This window comes from Coenobita brevimanus, chromosome 41 (assembly GCF_032717465.1).
Source record: "Coenobita brevimanus isolate Jiangsu-jjx chromosome 41, ASM3271746v2, whole genome shotgun sequence".
Taxonomy (NCBI): domain Eukaryota; kingdom Metazoa; phylum Arthropoda; class Malacostraca; order Decapoda; family Coenobitidae; genus Coenobita; species Coenobita brevimanus.
In genome coordinates, this window is record NC_136994.1 from 16,025,607 (window position 1) to 16,045,812 (window position 20,206).

The 20,206-nt window shown below is 39.4% G+C and overlaps 1 protein-coding gene across 1 annotated transcript in view; it reads right to left on the reverse strand.

Annotated features, from left to right (window-relative positions):
- The window catches only part of LOC145397485 (casein kinase I), a 39,974-nt gene that overhangs the window by 4,425 nt on the left and 15,343 nt on the right, over positions 1-20,206 (reverse strand). Inside the window, exons 3-6 of the mRNA XM_080270541.1 lie at positions 4,717-4,904; positions 2,750-2,927; positions 2,127-2,280; positions 146-413 (exon numbers count right to left, since the gene is read on the reverse strand). Coding sequence (XP_080126667.1) covers positions 171-413; positions 2,127-2,280; positions 2,750-2,927; positions 4,717-4,904 — 763 coding nt within the window. The 3' untranslated portion in view covers positions 146-170. The remainder of the gene's footprint in view (positions 1-145; positions 414-2,126; positions 2,281-2,749; positions 2,928-4,716; positions 4,905-20,206) is intronic.

Consider the following 20,206-nt stretch of genomic DNA (forward strand, 5'->3'; position numbering starts at 1 on the left):
ATAAAAGGAATGTCAATACAAGTGACAAAACAATGACTTCATGCAATCTCAGGTAAAACCATAAATGAAATCAAGACCAACGATATGTGAACAAAACTTCCCCTAACAACCATGTAAAAGTAAACATGAAACCAGTGTTACAAACCCTGTGGCAGGATGGATGCAGCACCTCAGAGCTGCTTCTGTGTGCCCTGCGTGGCAGTGGGTGGCTGCTGTGTGGCTCCAGATACAGCAGCAGCAGTAGAGGCTGCCTTCTGCTTGAGCATGGTCCAGTCAAAAGTGTAGTCATATTGATGGTGCAGCGTGCGGAACAGGATGCGGAACAACTGCCGCAGGTACATGTAATCAGGCGCCTCATCAAACCTCAGCCCACGGCAATAGTTCAGGTACATCGCAAACTCCGCTGGGAATCCCTGTTGGTACAAGAGTTCATTAATTGTAAGGTGTCCCACTTAACTACATGAAGATTTTTGTCCACCCATCCATCATCCAATCCTACGTTGCCCCATGAGGAGCGTAGAAGCCCGAGGCTAGGCAGTTGGTCCTGACATTTAAGATGAGAGTGAATTATTTTTGTCTTTCCAATAAATTTAACATGGTTCACTGATAGTAAGATACTACAATGGCCAAACATCCTATCTATTCTATTTCTTTGTGGTTAGTATCTATTCTAGTTTTAAATTCTTGTTACAGCTATGCATTCATGATGCAGGGATAGAAATATTGGTCAGAGTTCAAGTGAATTAAGAGTATATCTTACAATAAAGTTCACCTACCGTACTTGCTGAAAGTTACCTGCAAGTAAACAGACTGCTACTAATTTTTTATTCATTTACATCCTTCCTGTTGTTAAATTCTGAAGTGTGGCACCAAAAAGCAATAGAAAGGATCCTTGGTCACACTCTCAGCAATAGGCCACAATACAGATACATGTTTGAAAATTTACAAAATCAGGCCCTGCTAATTATTCTGGCTTAATACCAAAATTTTTATCAATCATTCACTACAAAACATTGATAGAACTGTTCTTAAACATTCATTTCAAACACAGTTCTCAACCTCCTGGATGCTTTGGCTTATCAATTCAAAAACTCTCTAAATCATCCTTCTATCAGCTCCTTCCTTTCCATTTCCCTCATTAGTTCCAATTTGAATATCCTCTTTATTAAGTTCTCATCAATCATTCACTTGGTATGATCATCTCAAATCATCCTTCCATCTTCTCTCCACTCAAAGCCTCTACTTTCAATTTTTATATCTTCTCTACCATGCTCTCACCAACCACTCTAAACATAGCAATACATCTTGGTCAGCCTTTTCTACCACACTCCATCTACATCTATAATGCATCAGTTGCCCTTCAAGATCCATAACACTAGGTCTGAAGGTGAATACAACAGCTGCCTAGTCATCAGTGTACATGCTAACCATTATAATTCACTCATTTACTCACAGCAGTTTCTCGGTATCCAACCATTTCATCCAACATAATGACCTTACCAGGATCCCTCTTCAGCCTATGCATGATAACTGTACTTTAATCTTTCTATCTGCTGACTATTACATTTAGCTTTAGGTTGCCTTTCAAACTGGAGGGGTTAGATACTGTCACCATTAACTTCATCACTGCAAGGCTGATTTCCCAAGATTAATAAAATCATCTGTCATTTTCTGGACAAAAGGAAAAATAGGTCCTAGGGTTGAAGCAATTAATTTCAAACACTTCCACATTTTTGTCTTCCCTAGTATTCAGGGCTTTAACCACAATACATACTGAGCAACTGGTAGACAAGATGTACATACAACCATTCCTCGTTACTGGCACACTCATGAAATAACGTACACCGTTACAACACCTGACAATTTTACGTCATGAAACCTTAGCGAAGACCTTAACTACTGCAACTTTTTTTTTTTTTTTTTTTTTCCCCCCCCAGTACACCAAAGAAATACATTTAGGTTGATAAGAGATAATTTTGTAGTCAGGTGAAACCCTGGAGTAAAGGGTTTAAAAATTAGCCAAAGTAACTTTTATCAGGCACTGGTATATAGCTATGAAGGAAATACATTTGGGTCAACACTAGTCCAGGGATGAAGGTTAAATGCTGCACCTGGCTGACACCCACCTTACACAGACTTTCAACTGGAGTGGACATCTTCTTTTCACTGATCTTCTCATACTTCTGCTTCTTGGTGGCAGCCTTTAAGCCCTGCCATGGGAGGGACCCGCGGTTGAAGTACATCAACACATACCCCAAACTTTCCATGTCATCGCGCCGGCTGCAAAAGAAAACATGTTAACTCTCAAAAACTAGACAAAGCAGGAGACTACAGCTGTTCTCTACTATCTGCAGGGGCTTGGGAATACAAATCCCCACAAATAAAGCCCTTCTAAATGGACTTCTACAGCTTTAAGTAAATGTGACTGCCTAAAACTCTTTTGTAGTTCTCTGAAGCATCATCAGACATTAGAGTCTACTTGTTTAAAGTGCAGTTTCAGATGATTTAACAATACTGCACAAGAATGTTAGATCATCCCAAAATAGATCTTATTCTAGTTTAATTAGATGATTAAAGTGTATTTTGGGATATTAATCCCAAAATACATCTTTATAGTTTATTAACCCATGAATAACTGAATCCACAAATAGTGAAAGATTATGGGATATGTATTTGTCCTGTTATCACAGTTCAGCGAACAGTATTTAGTTTCAGTTTGACCTGAACCAACATGAAGTGGGATGCTTACCTCTGCTCAATGCCAAGGTGAGCATTGATGGATGCATAACGTGCAGTGCCAGTTAGGTTCTTATCCTCTCGGTACGGTATGTGGGCACGCGACCGATTGTCTCTGTACTTCTTGGCAAGACCAAAGTCAATCAGAAACAGTTTGTTGCAGTGTCGCCCGATGCCCATCAAGAAGTTGTCTGCGGAAAGAGGGATGAAAATTTGTCATGCTAAACAATTTTAATTTTCATGGTCATGACATGACTTTAAATTTACTAATGAAGTTTGTTTCAGGTGACTGGTTACATGTACTGTATTCTTCTGTGCAATACCTGTGCAACAAGAGAAGTAATCTCACTCTAGCCTTATTAACAAGATGATTGTGAATCCTTTTGGTCCCACAGGTTTCCCTGTAAAGGTTTAAAAACGATTAAGCCCTTACTTGGAATTGTAGGATCCATGTGCATTATTACTGGTAGTCTTTAAAGATAACAATTTAATGAAAAGTCCAATCCTACCCTCATCTACATCCTAACCATATTATGAACAACTCTATACAGATAATATTCCACTATACTTCGATCTCAAATCTTATCCACACCCTAACTATTCAACCCTTCAGCCTGAGGATATCAATATTACATTATGCCTGATTCTCCCAGAAGATTCTATTCAACTTAGAAGAGCAATCTAGAAGTGAAGGGGTTAAAAAAGATTATGTCCAACCTTTCTATATAAAAATGTTGTTCGTAAGCTGAATCAAACCACCTACACTTTGAAATATCTTGTGTTCCTAAGCTAAAGTCATCTGGTGGTAGTAGGAATACTTAAAAAATAAATTCTGAAATTCCTAAATTCTATCCTACTCTCACGCACACCCTTAACCCAATCTCACCCTCATCCCCATCCTCCTTTGTAACACTCATTCCCACGCTTACATCATTAACCCAAGCTAAACCTCACTCACACTCATCCTCACCACATCCTAACCCTATACTAACCTACTAACCTGTACCTGCATTTTATCACCCACTTCCACACCAATCCCTATCTCATCCACAACCTAACCTTAGTCTCACTGACATCCAATCCTATCTTCACTCACACCCTAATCCTACCCTTACCCAACTCTATCCTCAATCCTAACCTCACTTCCACCCACACTCACACCCAACCCGATGCTCATCCACTCAGGTTCACTCTCATCTACTTTCGTTCACATATCAACAGATTCTAAGTCACAGTTTGTTTCTCCCTTGTCCCTGCTCACCCAGTGGTACAGTTAAGGAGCTGGATGTAATGCTGACTACTGTGGGTTATATGGAAAGACTGAAGCTTATCAAATGACTGACTTTATAACCTTACCGAAGATGATAGTCATTAACATCAAGCCACAATCTTTTTATCCTCACACACATACACTAAATCTTTTTTCTAAACCCTTCCTAAAGTTTACTACCTGCTACACTTGCTGTTCTCACAGCCTCACCGTGATTGACAAGAGGTAAACCCAACAAACATCCCCTGAACAACATGAAACTATCATACTTACACTAAAGGTCCCTATTTCAGTTATTGGTTCAACCTGGCTGGGGGGCTGAGAGAGACTGACCAACCCAAAGCTAATGGCTTACGTGTACTGGGAATTCCTGGGGTGGGATTCTTGAACATTTACAACTAATTCCCAGTCATTACTTTAAAAGAATTGTTTTTGCAGAAGGGACTAGAGGCAGGAAGCTTCTGTACTTTCCTTTCCTTGTCCTTGCAAATAAATAAACAAAATACAAAACACAAAATAGAGAGAGAGAGAGAAAATGGAGACAGCTTTTCTCATCACTATGATTTCTCTTTTTGCAGAATTAACAAAATGAAGAGGCTATGTTCTTCCTAAAAAAAAAATTATGATGGTGAATCAACCCTCAATATGTTACAGAATCCCACTCTTGGTTCATGGTAAACAACTGTTGGCAAGCCCAAGCATATTCTGACCTGGCTTGATGTCTCTGTGGATGAAGTTTTTGTTGTGGATGAACTCAATGCGTCCAATCATTTGGTCCGCCAGCATGAGCACTGTCTTCATGGTGAACCGGCGCGAGCAGAAGTTGAACAGGTCCTCCAGAGATGGTCCCAGCAGATCCATAACCAGGATGTTGTATTGCTGCTCCTGACCAAACCATCTGGAATCAAAAGACACTCAATTAGAAATGTTCAGTGGTACTGTTATTGACCAACTGACCAATGCATCTAAAAACCATCTATTGTACAACCAAAATGCTCAGGAATTATTTGATGTATCTGGATTAGAAACAAGTTACTGTACTTTTATGAATTATGAACGTATTCTCGGTTGTCGGAAAGGGACACCATGTGGTGGCATTGATGTAGCTGGAAGCTCCTCTGTCTGGTTATGCAACAGCCCTCAACTTCCTCCTATTCCCCAAAAGGGCAATGGCAGACTGCAGGATGATGGCAACTTCAGCCAGCCTGCAGCTCACTGTGTTCATGTTTCAGATAAGCCTGGGGTTGTCACCACTGTTGCTCCTGCCACTGCTACTACTACTAATACTATGACATACTACTGTCTCAAAATATGCGTAACTGAAGGTATACATTTCAAACTTCATTTTATACAGATAAAGATTTACATACTTAAATTACTCACACCTGAAATGCATCTGACTCATTATGCAGCTGCACAAGGGATACTAATGCACAGAGAACACCTGCATATTTGATAACATTAACTTCACCTTTATCTGGTAGAAGACTCTTGAGCTTACTTAACTGTTTAGGGTCCACTGGCTTCACATTCAAATGACCCTGGTACTACTACGACTACCACCACCTATGAATTATTCACTCTCTTTATACAGAAGTAAACTAGTAAGGAAATTGTGCTATGGTGCCTCCTAAACTGATAAGCAAATGGCCCTTTATGCAAAACAGAACTCAGAAAGGTAGCTGTGCACTTATCACATACTATTCAAAGTCAAAGCTACAAAATTATGAGTTTCAGGAACATACTTTATACTGGTTGGGATGATGATGATTATGATGGTGGGTGATGGCTGGTTGTTGTTGTGTTGTTGCTGTTGGTGGTGCTGGTGAGGAGAATGATGATGATGACACAGTATAAAATGGCAACAATAACAGATACAGAATAAAGATGCTAATGCTGAAGACCATGAATACAATGACGATATATAGCTTAAAGATGAAAAAAATGATAAGTGTTAATGACGATGATGATGAATATAAGAATACAGGGTAAAGATGAGAATGATGAGACTAATAAAGGTGGTGATTCTGCCAATAACTTCTTATCTGCTGTATTTGCACTTTTCTGCCTCCCTCTCTTCATCCTATTTGTTGCAGCTACATCTTCCCTCCTTTGCCTCCCCTCCTGCCCACATCCTGAGTGCATCATTCCTCCCTTGTATCATGTGTCATCTTTCCCCTTCCTATCCCTTCTGCCTCCTCTAGTGTTCCTCCTTTTCTCAACCCCACCACTAACATAATGGATTTCTAAATTAACTTTTCATCATTTCTACTGCCTGATAATTCTATTCAGCTTGGCGAAGTCCTGGTAATGCAGTGGTTAACCTAAATATACAATTCCCTTTCCTTGGGGGAAGCAGCCTAGGTATATAGATAGATAGATTTTATATATTATTCTTGTACCTGCAAAGAGTTAAGATTATTTTATTTACCTTACAGCATACCTTTTGCAATGAATGATTTGATGAATGGCAATATCTAACCTCAGCACCATGAACTCCCTCCTAAACAAAACATGATAATGTAATGTCCATCAGTTGATGTACAAATACAATATGAAAGACATTAATGTAGTGGAGACAATGGACCCTATCAATTTTCTAACCCCTTCACAGCAAGAAGGCTTCCTTAAACTGAGTAAAACACAATGTGGTAGCAGGAATAAAAATTAATGTATCCCTGGTCACTGCCCTCTTCTTTCTCGATCACAGTGGTGTTCCTTTATTCTCCCCCCCCCCCTTTCTCCCTCTCTCACAAAAAGTCAAGAAAATATGTTGGAAATACAAAACTCAGGACACTGATAAATGGGCACATCAACACACAGATGGACAGACAGATAAAAGGAGGGGAGGGGAGCAAGAGGGAAAGAGAGAGACAGATTAAAGGAGGGGAGGGGAGCAAGAGGGAAAGAGAGAGGAGGAGTACTGCACGATAAATAAAGCAAAGAGTGAAGGGAGGGAGGAAGGGGGAGGAGAGAACAGTGGTAAGGGTGCTGGCAAGTGGGGGAGTAACTGGAGCTAAGAGAAAGTGTAAACAACAATGAGGAGATAAAGCAATATACAATCCACAGGGTGATACACAGATGAAAGGAATGAACACACAAAAACAAGAACATAAAGAAGTTAAAACACTGCCTGACAAGAAAGACCATCATCACACACACACACACACACACACACACACACACACACACACACACACACACACACACACATACATACACACACACAATGTAAAAAATAGTGAAAAATATACAAGAGAGGAAATGCATATGCAGAAAAATACAGTATAAAGCATGAAATGTAATAACTAATGATTGTAAACTTCAGCAACACCACACAAGCAAAACTGAAAAACGGTTATATTGCAAACAAACTCCCCCACATAAAAAAAAAAAAAGAAGAAGAGAGAGAGAGAGAGAAAGAGAGAGAGAGAGACTGGAGGGAAATGATGAAAAAGGGTGAACAGAATGCCCAAGACATAATGAAATACAGAAGTAGCTCCAATGCGCAAAGGCCTTGAGAATGATAGCATACTGTAGCAGTAGTAGTAGTCAGTAATAGTAGTAGCAGTGGTTAGTAATTAATAGTAATAGTAGTTGTAGCCCTGGGTTCATCTGAATGTGAACCCAGTGGACTGCAGGATGAAGTTCTCCTCCTGCAGTCTGCCATCATCTTTCAATGGACAGGAGCTGACATAAGGGACATACAGAACAGTATGTACTGTATAACCATGCAGATGAGCCACACGAGTTACATGTGTCACTATCCAGCCCCATAGAGTACTGGGAACAAAATATATACAGAGGCAGAAAACAATAACAAGACTAGTATACCATCTGCAATACCTTAATAATGAAAATGGAACTGTAAATGTAAAAAAACAAATGATAAAAGTCCTTCCCTACACAATATATCCTACCGAAAACAAGAGCTAGGGAAGTGTACCATAAACAAAATAAATGCATTACAAAAACAACAATAATAAAAAAAGGGGAAGGGGGCAGAAATACGAGAAGGCAAAAACAACAGCAGCAGTCCTAAAACAAAAATTAAAAACTAATGAAAATTACATCAGAAGTATTTGTAATCTACACAAACTGCCTCCTTGGAAACTAAAGCCAGTTAAGTTTATCATATGCACCTTAAATCTATCAAGAAAACCAAAAGCGAAAAAAATGGCAAAACAACAGAAGTCCTAACAATGAAAACAAAAATTAACATAAATAATGCCACCAGAAGCTGTCATCATTCCCCAAAACCGCCCACAGAAAACAGATACTAGGGTGGTATGCTGTAAACAAAATCAATGTATAAACAAAATAATAAAAATGTGGGTGAAATATTTACCAGAAACAAAAGTAGTCATAACCCTTACAAACTGCCCTTTGGAAACAAAAGCTGAGGGAAGGGAAAGTGTAAGCAATAGTGATGAATGAGATGGTGAAAGTGAGACCTAATTACTAAGTGACACCAAAGACAACAGTGGGGGAAGTGGGGGATGAGGACGAGGAAGAGGGAAAGGGGGAGGATGAGAGTAGAGATGTGAGGAAAAGCATGGGGAAAACGCAAAAAGAACAAGGGTGGGGAAGGAAGAACAATGAGTAACAGTGAGCAGAGGAAGATGTAGTGGAGGAAAGGGAAGGTGCGGAAGAAGAACTGAAGAGGAGAAGATGGTAAGAACATGGGGTAGGGGAAGAGGTGGCAAGGAAGAGCAAGGAGGCAAGGAGAGGCGAAAGAACACATGTGAAGGGGTGGAGGGAGGAAGAGCAAGGGAGGGGAGAGGAAGTAAAGAGAGGATGGGAGGGGGAAGGAAGCAGAGAGAACAAGGGAGGGGGAAGGAAGTAGAGAGAATAAGGAAGAGGGAAGGAAGCTAAGAGAGTGAGGGAGTGGGAAGGAGGGAGAAACAGCCAGGGAGGGGGAGAGTGAAAATGAGCCAGGGAGAGGGAAAGGAGAAAACATGGGAAGGAGAAGAACATGGAGTGGGAGGGTGAGGAGGAGGGAGAAGGGCGGTGGCGGGTTATAAAGATCTGTACTGTTTTGGAATTACTAGCCATGAAAAAGAGGGGTTCATTTTCTTCATATAGTGGCATCTTTTTATTCTTGCAACAGACACATTACTCCATAGTGATTTGCAATAATCAAGGGGGTAATGAAGGCTGTAACTGAAAGTCAGTCAGTTAGACTGCTTTCTCCTATGCTAAGTAAAATCGTCTGGAGATAGTACATAAATTGCAAAAGATTCCATCATAGTGAAAGGGAAAATAAAATTGAGGGTTACAGTATCTAGTATGGTATGGTTTGAGGGACAGGGTTATGATGTTGAAGGTCTGGCTGATGTGTGAATGGAAGTACTCTCAAGTTTGTGTTCCCTATTCAACATTTTCCACCCGCATATCAGGATCTAGCCCATCCCACTGACCAACTCCAGTCCAGTGACATTCTTATTTCTTTTAGCAACCACTAAACAATTTCACTATCCTCAGAAGCACCTCTATTAATGAAGGGGTTGATGAAGACTGTATCTAACCTGCCACTGCATTTTGTAAACTCTCTCCTAACCAAAATAAAATAATAATATGAAGTCAGTAAGAACAGAATAAATATTATGTGCTCAGATTTCACAGGTGAAAGTATGGTAACTGATCTTTTTAACTGACATACTAAATGGAAATTGCTTTAGGTTTAATTAAAGTTCCTACATGAAAATATTACCTTCTCAAAACTTATTACATTTTCCAATTATATAAGACTTTAGTACGGTGATCCTAAACTTCTATCTAATATTGGAAAGAGAATCAGTATGCCGAAATGACCACCAAACTATTTTCCTTTGACCTTGACCTTTAACCACACAACCTTACCACTTCATAAACTGTAAAATGGAAAAAAATATACCACAAGATAAGAAGTATGCTAACTGTACATTAATGGCAGAGATTTGTTTTCCTTTTAGAGCTTATTTACTATTGTTTAAAGGCAAACTAAGACTAATATTGCAGTTCTCCATCCTTTCCATCATGTTCTTCATGACTTGCATTATATTCTTGTGTTAATCTTGTTATCAACACACCATTCAAGACAGATATGATAATTTTAGGCCTAGTTAAAGTGGAGAAAATATAGTGATAAATGAGTAAAGAGAACTGGACTAAAATAATGACCAACATCTTGAATTTAATGACATTTTTTTTTTTTTTTTAGTTTATTTCTGCTACTTCCAGACCATTCTATTCAGCTTGGTTTTAAACTACAAGGGTACTATATATATCCCTCATAACCCTTTACTACTATTAATAAGTCCAATATAATCATCTCTTGGCAGGAAAAATGCAACACAAAAATCACAGTAAAATTGGAGATACCATTTTCAGCCCATTTTTTTTTTACTTACTACAGCATACTTGATTATCACATTCAGCTTAAAAGAGCACCCTGGCAATAAAAATGTTATAGAAGGATATTATATAAACTCCAATATTCAAAAAAATCCCTCCTAAGATGAATGAAATAGCCAGGTAACAGCAAGAATAAACTAAAAAAATTAAGTTCCCCTGTTAAAGAAGTTAATAGGATATTTGTCAAATTTCATTAATAAAAAGTCCCAATAAAAATATATATATAAAAAATGGACACAGCCTGGCAACATTACAATCACCATCCTTGACAAAACTTATCAGATTCACCTATTCAAGACTGGTATTTAAAGACTACTGTACAAGCAGAACGAACACAATCTATCAGGTTCACAAAAAAAGAGCCAGAAGTACAATAAATAAATATGGTAAACCTAACAAGTGTGAGCTAGTGCAGTTAAATCATGAGAACAATAGACTGTAACTTGGATGTAGAGCAGGAAAAACAGATAATGAGGGAGAAGTAGGTCAAGATCAGCTATGTGACCACACTACCACCCACTCCCCTTCACTCTCCCATCCCCTCCACTCCTTCCCTATCTCTCCCCTCCTTCAACTCCCCACTCTTGCTCCTCTTTACATTTCCCTCCCTCCCCTATTCCTACTCTCCCCTTTTCCCATTCCCCCCCATCTCTCCCCTCCTCCATATTACCATCCCGTCCCTACTCTCTTTCCCCGTCACTTCCACCTCCCTCCCCTGCTTTCCATTCTCCCTTCACCCAATCCTTCCTTCCCCATTCCACTTCTCATTCTATTACTCTTCCTTCTCTTGTCCCTCCTGCATCCTACCTGTCTCCACCTCCTTTCACATTTCCTCACTTTAACTCTTACCCCTTCCTGTCATCCATATCCCTTCTGTAAGTCCTTCTCTTTCTTTTATTGCAATTCCTTTAAATCTACCATTTTCAGACTCTCTCTCCCCCAACCATACATCCTTCAAACTTTCTCTTCCACATATACCTCCACCCTTCCTGGCTCCAACACCCACACTCTTCCCAATCCCATTATCTCAGCACCTAACCTTACTATCACCTTGTTAAACTCCCTATATAATTCTCTACCTCACTCTCACACCATCACCACCACCACCACCACCTCCTCTCATTCTCCAAATAACCTTCTCTGACCAACATAATCCTTCACTTCAAACCACTACAATTCACCTCAATCTTGTTACCATGACAATCTCACTTACTACAAACTGCATCCTTCTCCTCCCCCCAAAAAAACCTTCAGTCTGAGAAGGCCTTGTATATATGATCTGTGCTATGACTTGTATATATCTGACTTGCATTATCTCTATATCAAAATTCAGTTTAGGGGAGACTTTTTCTGTATGGGTTAGACATAGCCTTCATTACCCATCACTACTGAAAATCCACCCAAAGTTAAAATAATAATAAGGAAAGAAAAAGTCTAGTGGTGGCATGATATATATGAACAAAAAGTCATTGTACTTGGTGACTAAAATTTCCAATTCTCATACATCATATCTCCCTCCTTCCCACTCTCCCTCAACAACTTATATTACAAGTCCTTCAGAGAGACCACATACACACTCTTGACACACACATTACAGCACACAAGGCTAGCAGATGTGAACCATAACAACTGACCAATCTCTCTCTATATAAAAAGCTTGAGTAAATTAAAATTATATGCATATACTCCAACATATATATACTGTACTCCTGCTCATTACATTCATATACCCTATCATCAATTCTGACATGTTTTAATACAATTATATACAAATAGCTACTTTATGCATTTTTAGTAAATTCTTTAACTATTAGTAAAGTGTGTGTGTGTGTGTGTGTGTGTGTGTGTGTGTGTGTGTGTGTGTGTGTGTGTGTGTGTGTGTGTGTGTGTGTGTGTGTGTGTGTGTGTGTGTGTGTGTGTGTGTGTGTGTGTGTGTGTGTGTGTGTGTGTGTGTGTGTGTGTGTGTGTGTGTGTGTGTGTGTGTGTGTGTGTGTGTGTGTGTGTGTGTGTGTGTGTGTGTGTGTGTGTGTGTGTGTGTGTGTGTGTGTGTGTGTGTGTGTGTGTGTGTGTGTGTGTGTGTGTGTGTGTGTGTGTGTGTGTGTTTGTGTGTGTGTGTGTGTGTGTGTGTGTGTGTGTGTGTGTGTGTGTGTGTGTGTGTGTGTGTGTGTGTGTGTGTGTGTGTGTGTGTGTGTGTGTGTGTGTGTGTGTGTGTGTGTACATATTGGTACAGTACAGTATGTGAAAGACTTTGATTGGCAAATATGATGCTGAACAATTATGGCAAGTTAATGTGAGAAAGCGATGTACTACATGAATGCTGACAAAGCTAAGCAATTAACAAGCGACAAAAACAGACTGACAAAGTAAATGAGTTAACAAGGGATAAAAATGGTTTGGTAAAAGCATATACACAGCTGCACATAATGGCTGCATCCATTTACAGCTTCACACATAGTGCAATTACTCCTATACATGCACATTCTTAGTTCAGGTGGACCCCAAGGTGAAGCTACCATAGTTCCAAATCATTTAAGCCCTATGTTTTGCTTCTGAGGTGGAGCCAAGATGCTGAAGGCTTGGATGATATGTGGATGACTGTGAGGACACTTCACTGAGTATGTTCTCTGACACTACTGTTTTTGTGCTTTATTATCAATTTATTTTTCTTATTTCTGAACTCTACATACCCCTACAATAATTAGAAAGGTGTTAGTGTCTGTACAATGATATGATGATGAAAAATCATCTTTGAAAAACATTTGTAATTCAGTGGGAGTAAATGAAAACATGAAAATAAGAAAATGCTGCCAAACAGAAAGCCACAAGCATATCAAGAGACAAAGTGGAAAGATCTCTCCAAGGACAACCTTAGCTCTTAAACTGGAGTTCAGGTAAAATTTTACCATCAATTATTCAATGTATCCATTACCCTCATTTACAATTACTTTTATACTTTCATTACTGCACCAACAAACAAATAAACTTAGAAATTTTTCAGACTCAAGAAGTTGGACAAACCACTAGTTTGACCTCCAGACAAAGCAAGTAATTTTTCCACTAATAGCTTACATCATTTTTCATGACAACTAAGACCACTTATAGCTGTGAAAGTGAACTGGTAATCCACTAAGTGCACATCATTTAACAATTTACATCAAGTATCACATAAGATTAATTATACATACTTGTGGCAGGTGGCAGTGAACATCACCCACTTATTTGATGTAGAGCTACATACTTCTTCCTTCAACTTCAGCATTCTTTTTCTGTCTGCCCTCTGCTTTTCTTGTTTCTCCCATCTTTCCTGTCACATTTCATTACTCTTCCTTCCTTTTCAGGCTGCTTTACACTGAGTGACAAGCCTAATGGTTTCATGGCTTACAACCCTGGGTGGTAACCATGTAACCAACCCATGTGTGTTCCCTACGTCTTAATAAGTGGGTTGGTGGAGGGTTAGTGCCCCTCCCCGCAAAACAACTAACTTAAACACAAATGGCCACCCCTTAGGAATATGGCATCTGGGTTTAGATAGACAGAGAGAAGAAAATTCCATTAATGAACTACTGTTAAACAAATGCTCCAGCAAATTACATCTACTCATCTGAAAGGTTTTAAAACATACAATACAGTACTACGGTATATATAATAATTCCAATTAACATCAAGGATAAACACTGCCAAAAGTACGGTACTCTTAGTTATTTCACTGCATTGTCACACACTTTCAGAGTAACCAGATTAAATACTATTATGACTTTATGAGTATTTATTTTCCACAGATCATCCCAACAATCATTCCTGCCTAAAAAGATGGCATAAGCTGGATCCAGACTGGGAGAACCACCAACCCAGTTAAATGGGTCACACAATCATTCAGTCTTCAAGAATCCCGGCTCCACCTCAAATGCATATCCATCAGCACATTTTCTCTATAGACGAGTTTCACACAGATATTTCCCATCAATACTAATAATAAAAAGGATATTACCTGTACCTAGTATACTACCTCATAAAGTAACATTATTATCTTCACATTTTCCATATACAGAAGGGAAGCTACAATACCAATTCAGTAGAAGAAATGAGTGAGAAAGTTGTAATGATTGGTATTCGCAGCAAATAATACTCCAGCAACTTTACAATGACTACGTATCAAACATACCCAAAACAAAACGCAACCTGATAACTAATCTTATCAACTTGTCCGTCCCCACAGGCGTAACACTGGAGATAACATCATTGTGCTGCACGTTGGTGGGGGCAGATAACACAACAAACGTCCCAAGAAGCAAACTGTCATCTATATATCCACTGCCAGATGCCTTCATCCTGTAAGGGATGGCCACAAACAAACTGCCTCCATGTTGCCCTGTCCCCTCCCATTTTGCTGCCCCCCCACCCCCCAGGTCACATTTCCACTCCATCCCTCCATTACGCTACACTGTACATTTTTAAAACACCAGATAAACAACTTCCCGAGGCACCCACTGTGTAACCTTTTCAAATTGATGCATTACATACAGAATTCTACCTTTGCTTTCACAAGGCCGCTGTATTCAGAAGTTAACCTTTCACCACTAAAACTTAAGTTGAATAAAACAGTTTGGTGTTAAAATTAAAGATGAAGGTGGGGTAGAGGCCATGAGGCATTGTGCTGTAGAGCTCATCTCCACAACTTACATAAGTATAATGGATGGAAAAAACTGCATGTCAGCTTAAAATGCCAGTTTTTCTATAAAGTTCAAAGGGTTCTGATAGAGCAAATGAGTGTGTATGTTTTGTGTTGTTGTGACTGGAGGGTCTTAAACATGCACCAATATTCATATCATAGTTTTTTGCAACCCACAGGCAACTGATTTGCTGGGTAAAATGACAGCTAGAACAAAATGAACGGCCTATCCTCATTCATCCAAGATACCATACAACAGTTCAAGTGTTTAAGGTTTTTAGGAGTGTACAAATACATGTGGGATAGACTCTCTCACAAAAATAAACATCAATTAGTCATAAATGCAAAGGAAAACTTGTGCAGGAAGGATGTTCTAATCTGATGACTATTTTTCAGCTTTTAGGCTACCAACATACCAGTACTATTTACTGTTGGGACCTTATGACCTCTATTTGACAGAACTTGATATTCTTGTGTAACTCTCCTTGCCATAATGCAGGGTTGCCGGTGCACCACATTAACCCTGGACATTTCAGCTTTAACCTTGCTGCTTACTGTCAGTTTTAATTAGCTTATGAGACTACAAAAAACACTAGGAGGATGGTTAAGAATATACCGTACTTGGGCATCAAAATAAAAAATAAGAAAATCAATAGGGCAATGGTTCAGAATACACAAGGGCATCACTACATCCAACTCCTTTCATCCAATTATGTATTTTTTTAGTTTATTTACGATATCTCTAGAACCATTACATATTAAAAAAGATGTTCATGAGTGCATAGGTTGATCAGAGCAATCTAGTATGTAAGCCAGTTCTAAGTAAGAATTAAGTAGCCTGTATGCAGTAAGTGTTAAATAGTCTACGTAGTAAGAATTATATAAAAACTATGTCCTTGGATTGAAAGGGCTGAAGGGATAAGTCTAAGCCGAAGTGTGCAGTGTCATCCCAGCACTGTACAGAAGCATGAACTTTTGCAACATTATATTCTTGGCTCACTGGTACTGGTGTTGCTAGGGCAGGCTTAACCCTGGTTTGTTGCTGTAACTATGTTGAAAAGTATGTGGTGTTATAACAAATTATTGTCAACAGTAAACCTTAATGTACTGCAGTAAATTATGGGGGGGGGGGGGAAGCACGACAAACAGTCCGCTGTACTCCAGTGAAGCTGGTAAAATCTACTGTCTATCTACCTACTGCCAGACGCCATAATCCCGTAAGGGGTGGCCGCTTGACTCTGAGTTATTTGTTTTACGGGGAGGGGCACTAACCCTCCACTAACACACTTGTTGACACGTAGGGAGCACTTACGGTTTGGTTATATGGTTACCACCCAGCGATGTAAATGGTTTCTTGCTTTAGATGACAAGTACGTAGGAGGGTATTGTGAAAAATCAGTAACAGCAGTAGCATTACTACAGCAGCTACAATGAGAAATGGTGTAGTAAAATAAAGTGGGCATTGTCATAGCTTCATTATTCAGCTCTCTTATTGGCCACCTATTGCTAGAACCTAAAAACTTACACATCTATTGCTAGAACCTAAAAACTTACACAGAGTGATATTAACACAGACATCTCCATATACCCATACTCTGATTTACATGCAGTACACTGAGCATGCTAACAACTGTGCTTAGTCTATGAAGTTTCCCCCCCCCCCCTACATTGCCCCACAAGAAGCATACGAACCCAGGGCTAGGCAAGTTGGTCCTGACATTTAAGATGAGAGTGGCCAGCCTCACTCATCCCTGAGTGGCATTACATGAACAATAAACCCCAACCACCCCTTGGATATAAACCTGCACCAGCTCAATCTGATTGGAACGCAATAATTACCCACTAAAACACCAAGTGCCATAATTTGGTTATATGGTTACCACCCAGCATAGTAAATGGTTTCCTGGTGTACAGGAAACAATTTGGCTTGTCACTCAGTGTAGAGTCACCCATAGGCAGAAGAAGAGTAAAGAATGAAGAAAAGAAAGACAAAAGAGGGAGTGTAAAGTTGCCCACTGGCAGAAGGACAAGGAAAGAATGAAGTAAAGAAAGACAGAAGAGGATGGAAGGAAGGAGGGAGGAGAGGAAAGGGCAGACACCAGAGAGCAACATTACATCGAGTGAGTGGATGGTGAGCGCCCCCACCTACCACAACTTTCTTTAAGAATAAACTTCACTTTTGTAAAGATGATTTCCTTTCACTATCAAGCACCCTGTGTGTGTGTGTGTGTGTGTGTGTGTGTGTGTGTGTGTGTGTGTGTGTGTGTGTGTGTGTGTGTGTGTGTGTGTGTGTGCACGCGCTTACACACATTTTGTAAACTATCAGTCTTTTTTGGCATAATAATGATTTTAGAGTTCTGGGAAGAGGCTCTGCTACAGCAATAAAAGTACAAATAAACATATATAAAAACAGTGCTAAGAGGAAGTTTATTATCTCATACCACTATCAGAGCACTGCGGTGGACTAATGGGCTGATGATGCAATGCCAGGACCCTAACCCACACATCTGAATTCAAACGTGTCCTCTTTATTTGCAGTTCAGCTCAGTTTATAGCAGCTTCATCTCTAGACACAACAATACACAGAAGGCAGTCAGTCCTTGTAATGTGATGACTTTTACCTTAAGTTCTTTTCCATTATTAATTTGAAGAAGGTAGTCAGTCCCTGTAACATGGCTTTCTTTCTTATGTTTTCCTCAATTATTAAGCCTACAGTGAAAATTCCCCACTAAACTTTCGGTGGTACCATACATAAAAAGCTGATTTGCAGGATTCTCCCAATTTATTGTACAATTTGTTAGGAAAAATTAGTACCGGTCATATTTTAGCACACATCTGACAATCAAGTCCACCTGCAATATGAGACTGGATGTTGCTTTTTTTTCAGCAACTTCTGCTGCTGAATATTCACACAGTCATACACTTTAGAAGACACATTTAGAGGGAGCAGGTATACTGGATTATTGGGTTTGAGTAAATGAATGGAAAGAAAGAAACTGTTGAAGCAATGAGTCAAAACCATGGAATGAAATAAATAAACTGCAGCAATTAACTAAAAAAATCATGAAGTGTAATACCAACACAAGCTCACAATCATGACAGACAGAGAGACCAACAGACAGCATAGCAAAAGAAAATGTAAACCAATGAAATATGAACAGTTATAGTTAAGTTAACAGCAACAACAGAACAGAACAGGAGAGAGAGAGAGAGAGAGAGAATCACCTCCCACCATGTGACTGGGGTGTATTTATATAGATAATCCAGTCTGCTATTTCCTACTCAGGCTCTTCCTAATATTCTATCTCACCCCAGTGCCCCACCCCACTCCCTCCTCTACCATCTTTCCTCACTCCCCCCCCCTCCATCATCCCTCCCCACTCCCCCTATTGTCTTTCATTCTCTCCTCCCTCCCTCTACCATCTCCCTTCCTTCATCCATCATCTCTCCTCCCTCCCTTCACCTATCTTCTATCTTTTCCCCTTAATCACATCTTCCTCCCCTCTCCCTCCCTGCTTTATCTCTTCCTTCCCTGCCTTTTTTATTATATCTTCTTCCCTCCCCCTCCCATTATCTCATCTCCCTACCCTCCCTGTATCATCTATCCTCTCCCTTCCTCTCTCCCTTTCCTCTATAATCTCTCATTCTCCCCTCCCCATACATCTCTCCCCCCTTCCCTCTATCACCCCTCCCTCCCCACTTCCTGTTCCCCAAACTCAACTTCCTTTGCTATCTATCTACTCTCTCTCTCTCTCTCTCACACACACACACACACATACTATACTTTCTTCTGTAAACTTTTATCGCTTCCCAAACAGTAAACTCCACACATTCCCTTCCCCCTTTTTCCTTAGCCATGTTCCTTCCCTTCCTTCATCTTTCTCTCCTTCTCTGCTACCCTAAAGCTTTATTCCCTCTTGTTATTTTTAGTACCGTACTCCATTCTCAACATAAGCGATTTCCCAACCAAACCTCTTCAGTACTTTTCTCCTATCATATTATTTGACTGAAGAGATCGAATGGACCTACCTTCAAACGTTTCATTTTATATATTCGAAAAGTTTAACCTAATAATCTGGGAGTACCATGAGCAATATGGAAAAAAATCCTTAAAAAATAATCATTTTATTAGACTGATGCACTGTAGTCCATGTTTTACCTATTACTCAATTTACATTATATTGCCTCTTCCAATTCATTACAGTCAGTATTTACCAATTTATCCATTAAAATAAAACCATCATTTTACTTCACACACACCACTCCCTCACCTCTGAAATCATGCCAACTAATATACAGTACAGTAGAACCTCTCTCATTCGGACTATATGGGGGGAAGGGTTGTCCGAATTAACAGATTGTCCGGACCATCAGGGTAATCTCCAGTTCATACCAAAAACTATCTACATATGGTATGTTTGTTAATTATTAACATATGTGGCATATGTCAACCCTACGTAACTGCAAAAGATGAAAGGATACTAAAATAACCAAACTAATCATGTACGATAGTTTTGTATTGCATAATTTACAGCTAAGGCCATGACAAGAAACTAGCCTACATTTTAAATTGTAGTAAGTGACTAAGGCCTGTGTAGGCAAAAAAATAAATTAATTAATTAACTGTAACATTTGGAGTAAAAATAAAACTTATGTAGGCAAAAAAGTACATTGTCATCGTTGGCATATTGATAATGCCCATATGGGCAAGAAGCTAATGTTTGTTGTACTGTACATGTAAAGCACATTTAAGTACAAAAAATAACCTACTGTAATCATTAAACACTGCAGAATATTCTGACCCATTTTTGTGTAAGCAAACTCCCCTTTAAACACCTTTATTCATTGCAGAAGCTACACTTGAATTAAGGGGCATGATAAGGAGGATTAACTTTAGGAATACAGCATAAAAATATAAATGGTTGGTGAACTAGTTGATGGAACGAATGCTAGCATGTGTTTAAACAGGCGCCCATGTTGCGACCTAGCGTGATCTGAGACTAAACGAATGACTATCGCTTTCCACACCGATACTGAAAATGAATTTAGAATTACTTTCAACATATTTTTGGAGATTATTATTTTTAAATTTTGTCCGAATTAACAGAAGTCCGGATCAAAGGGGTCCGGACCAA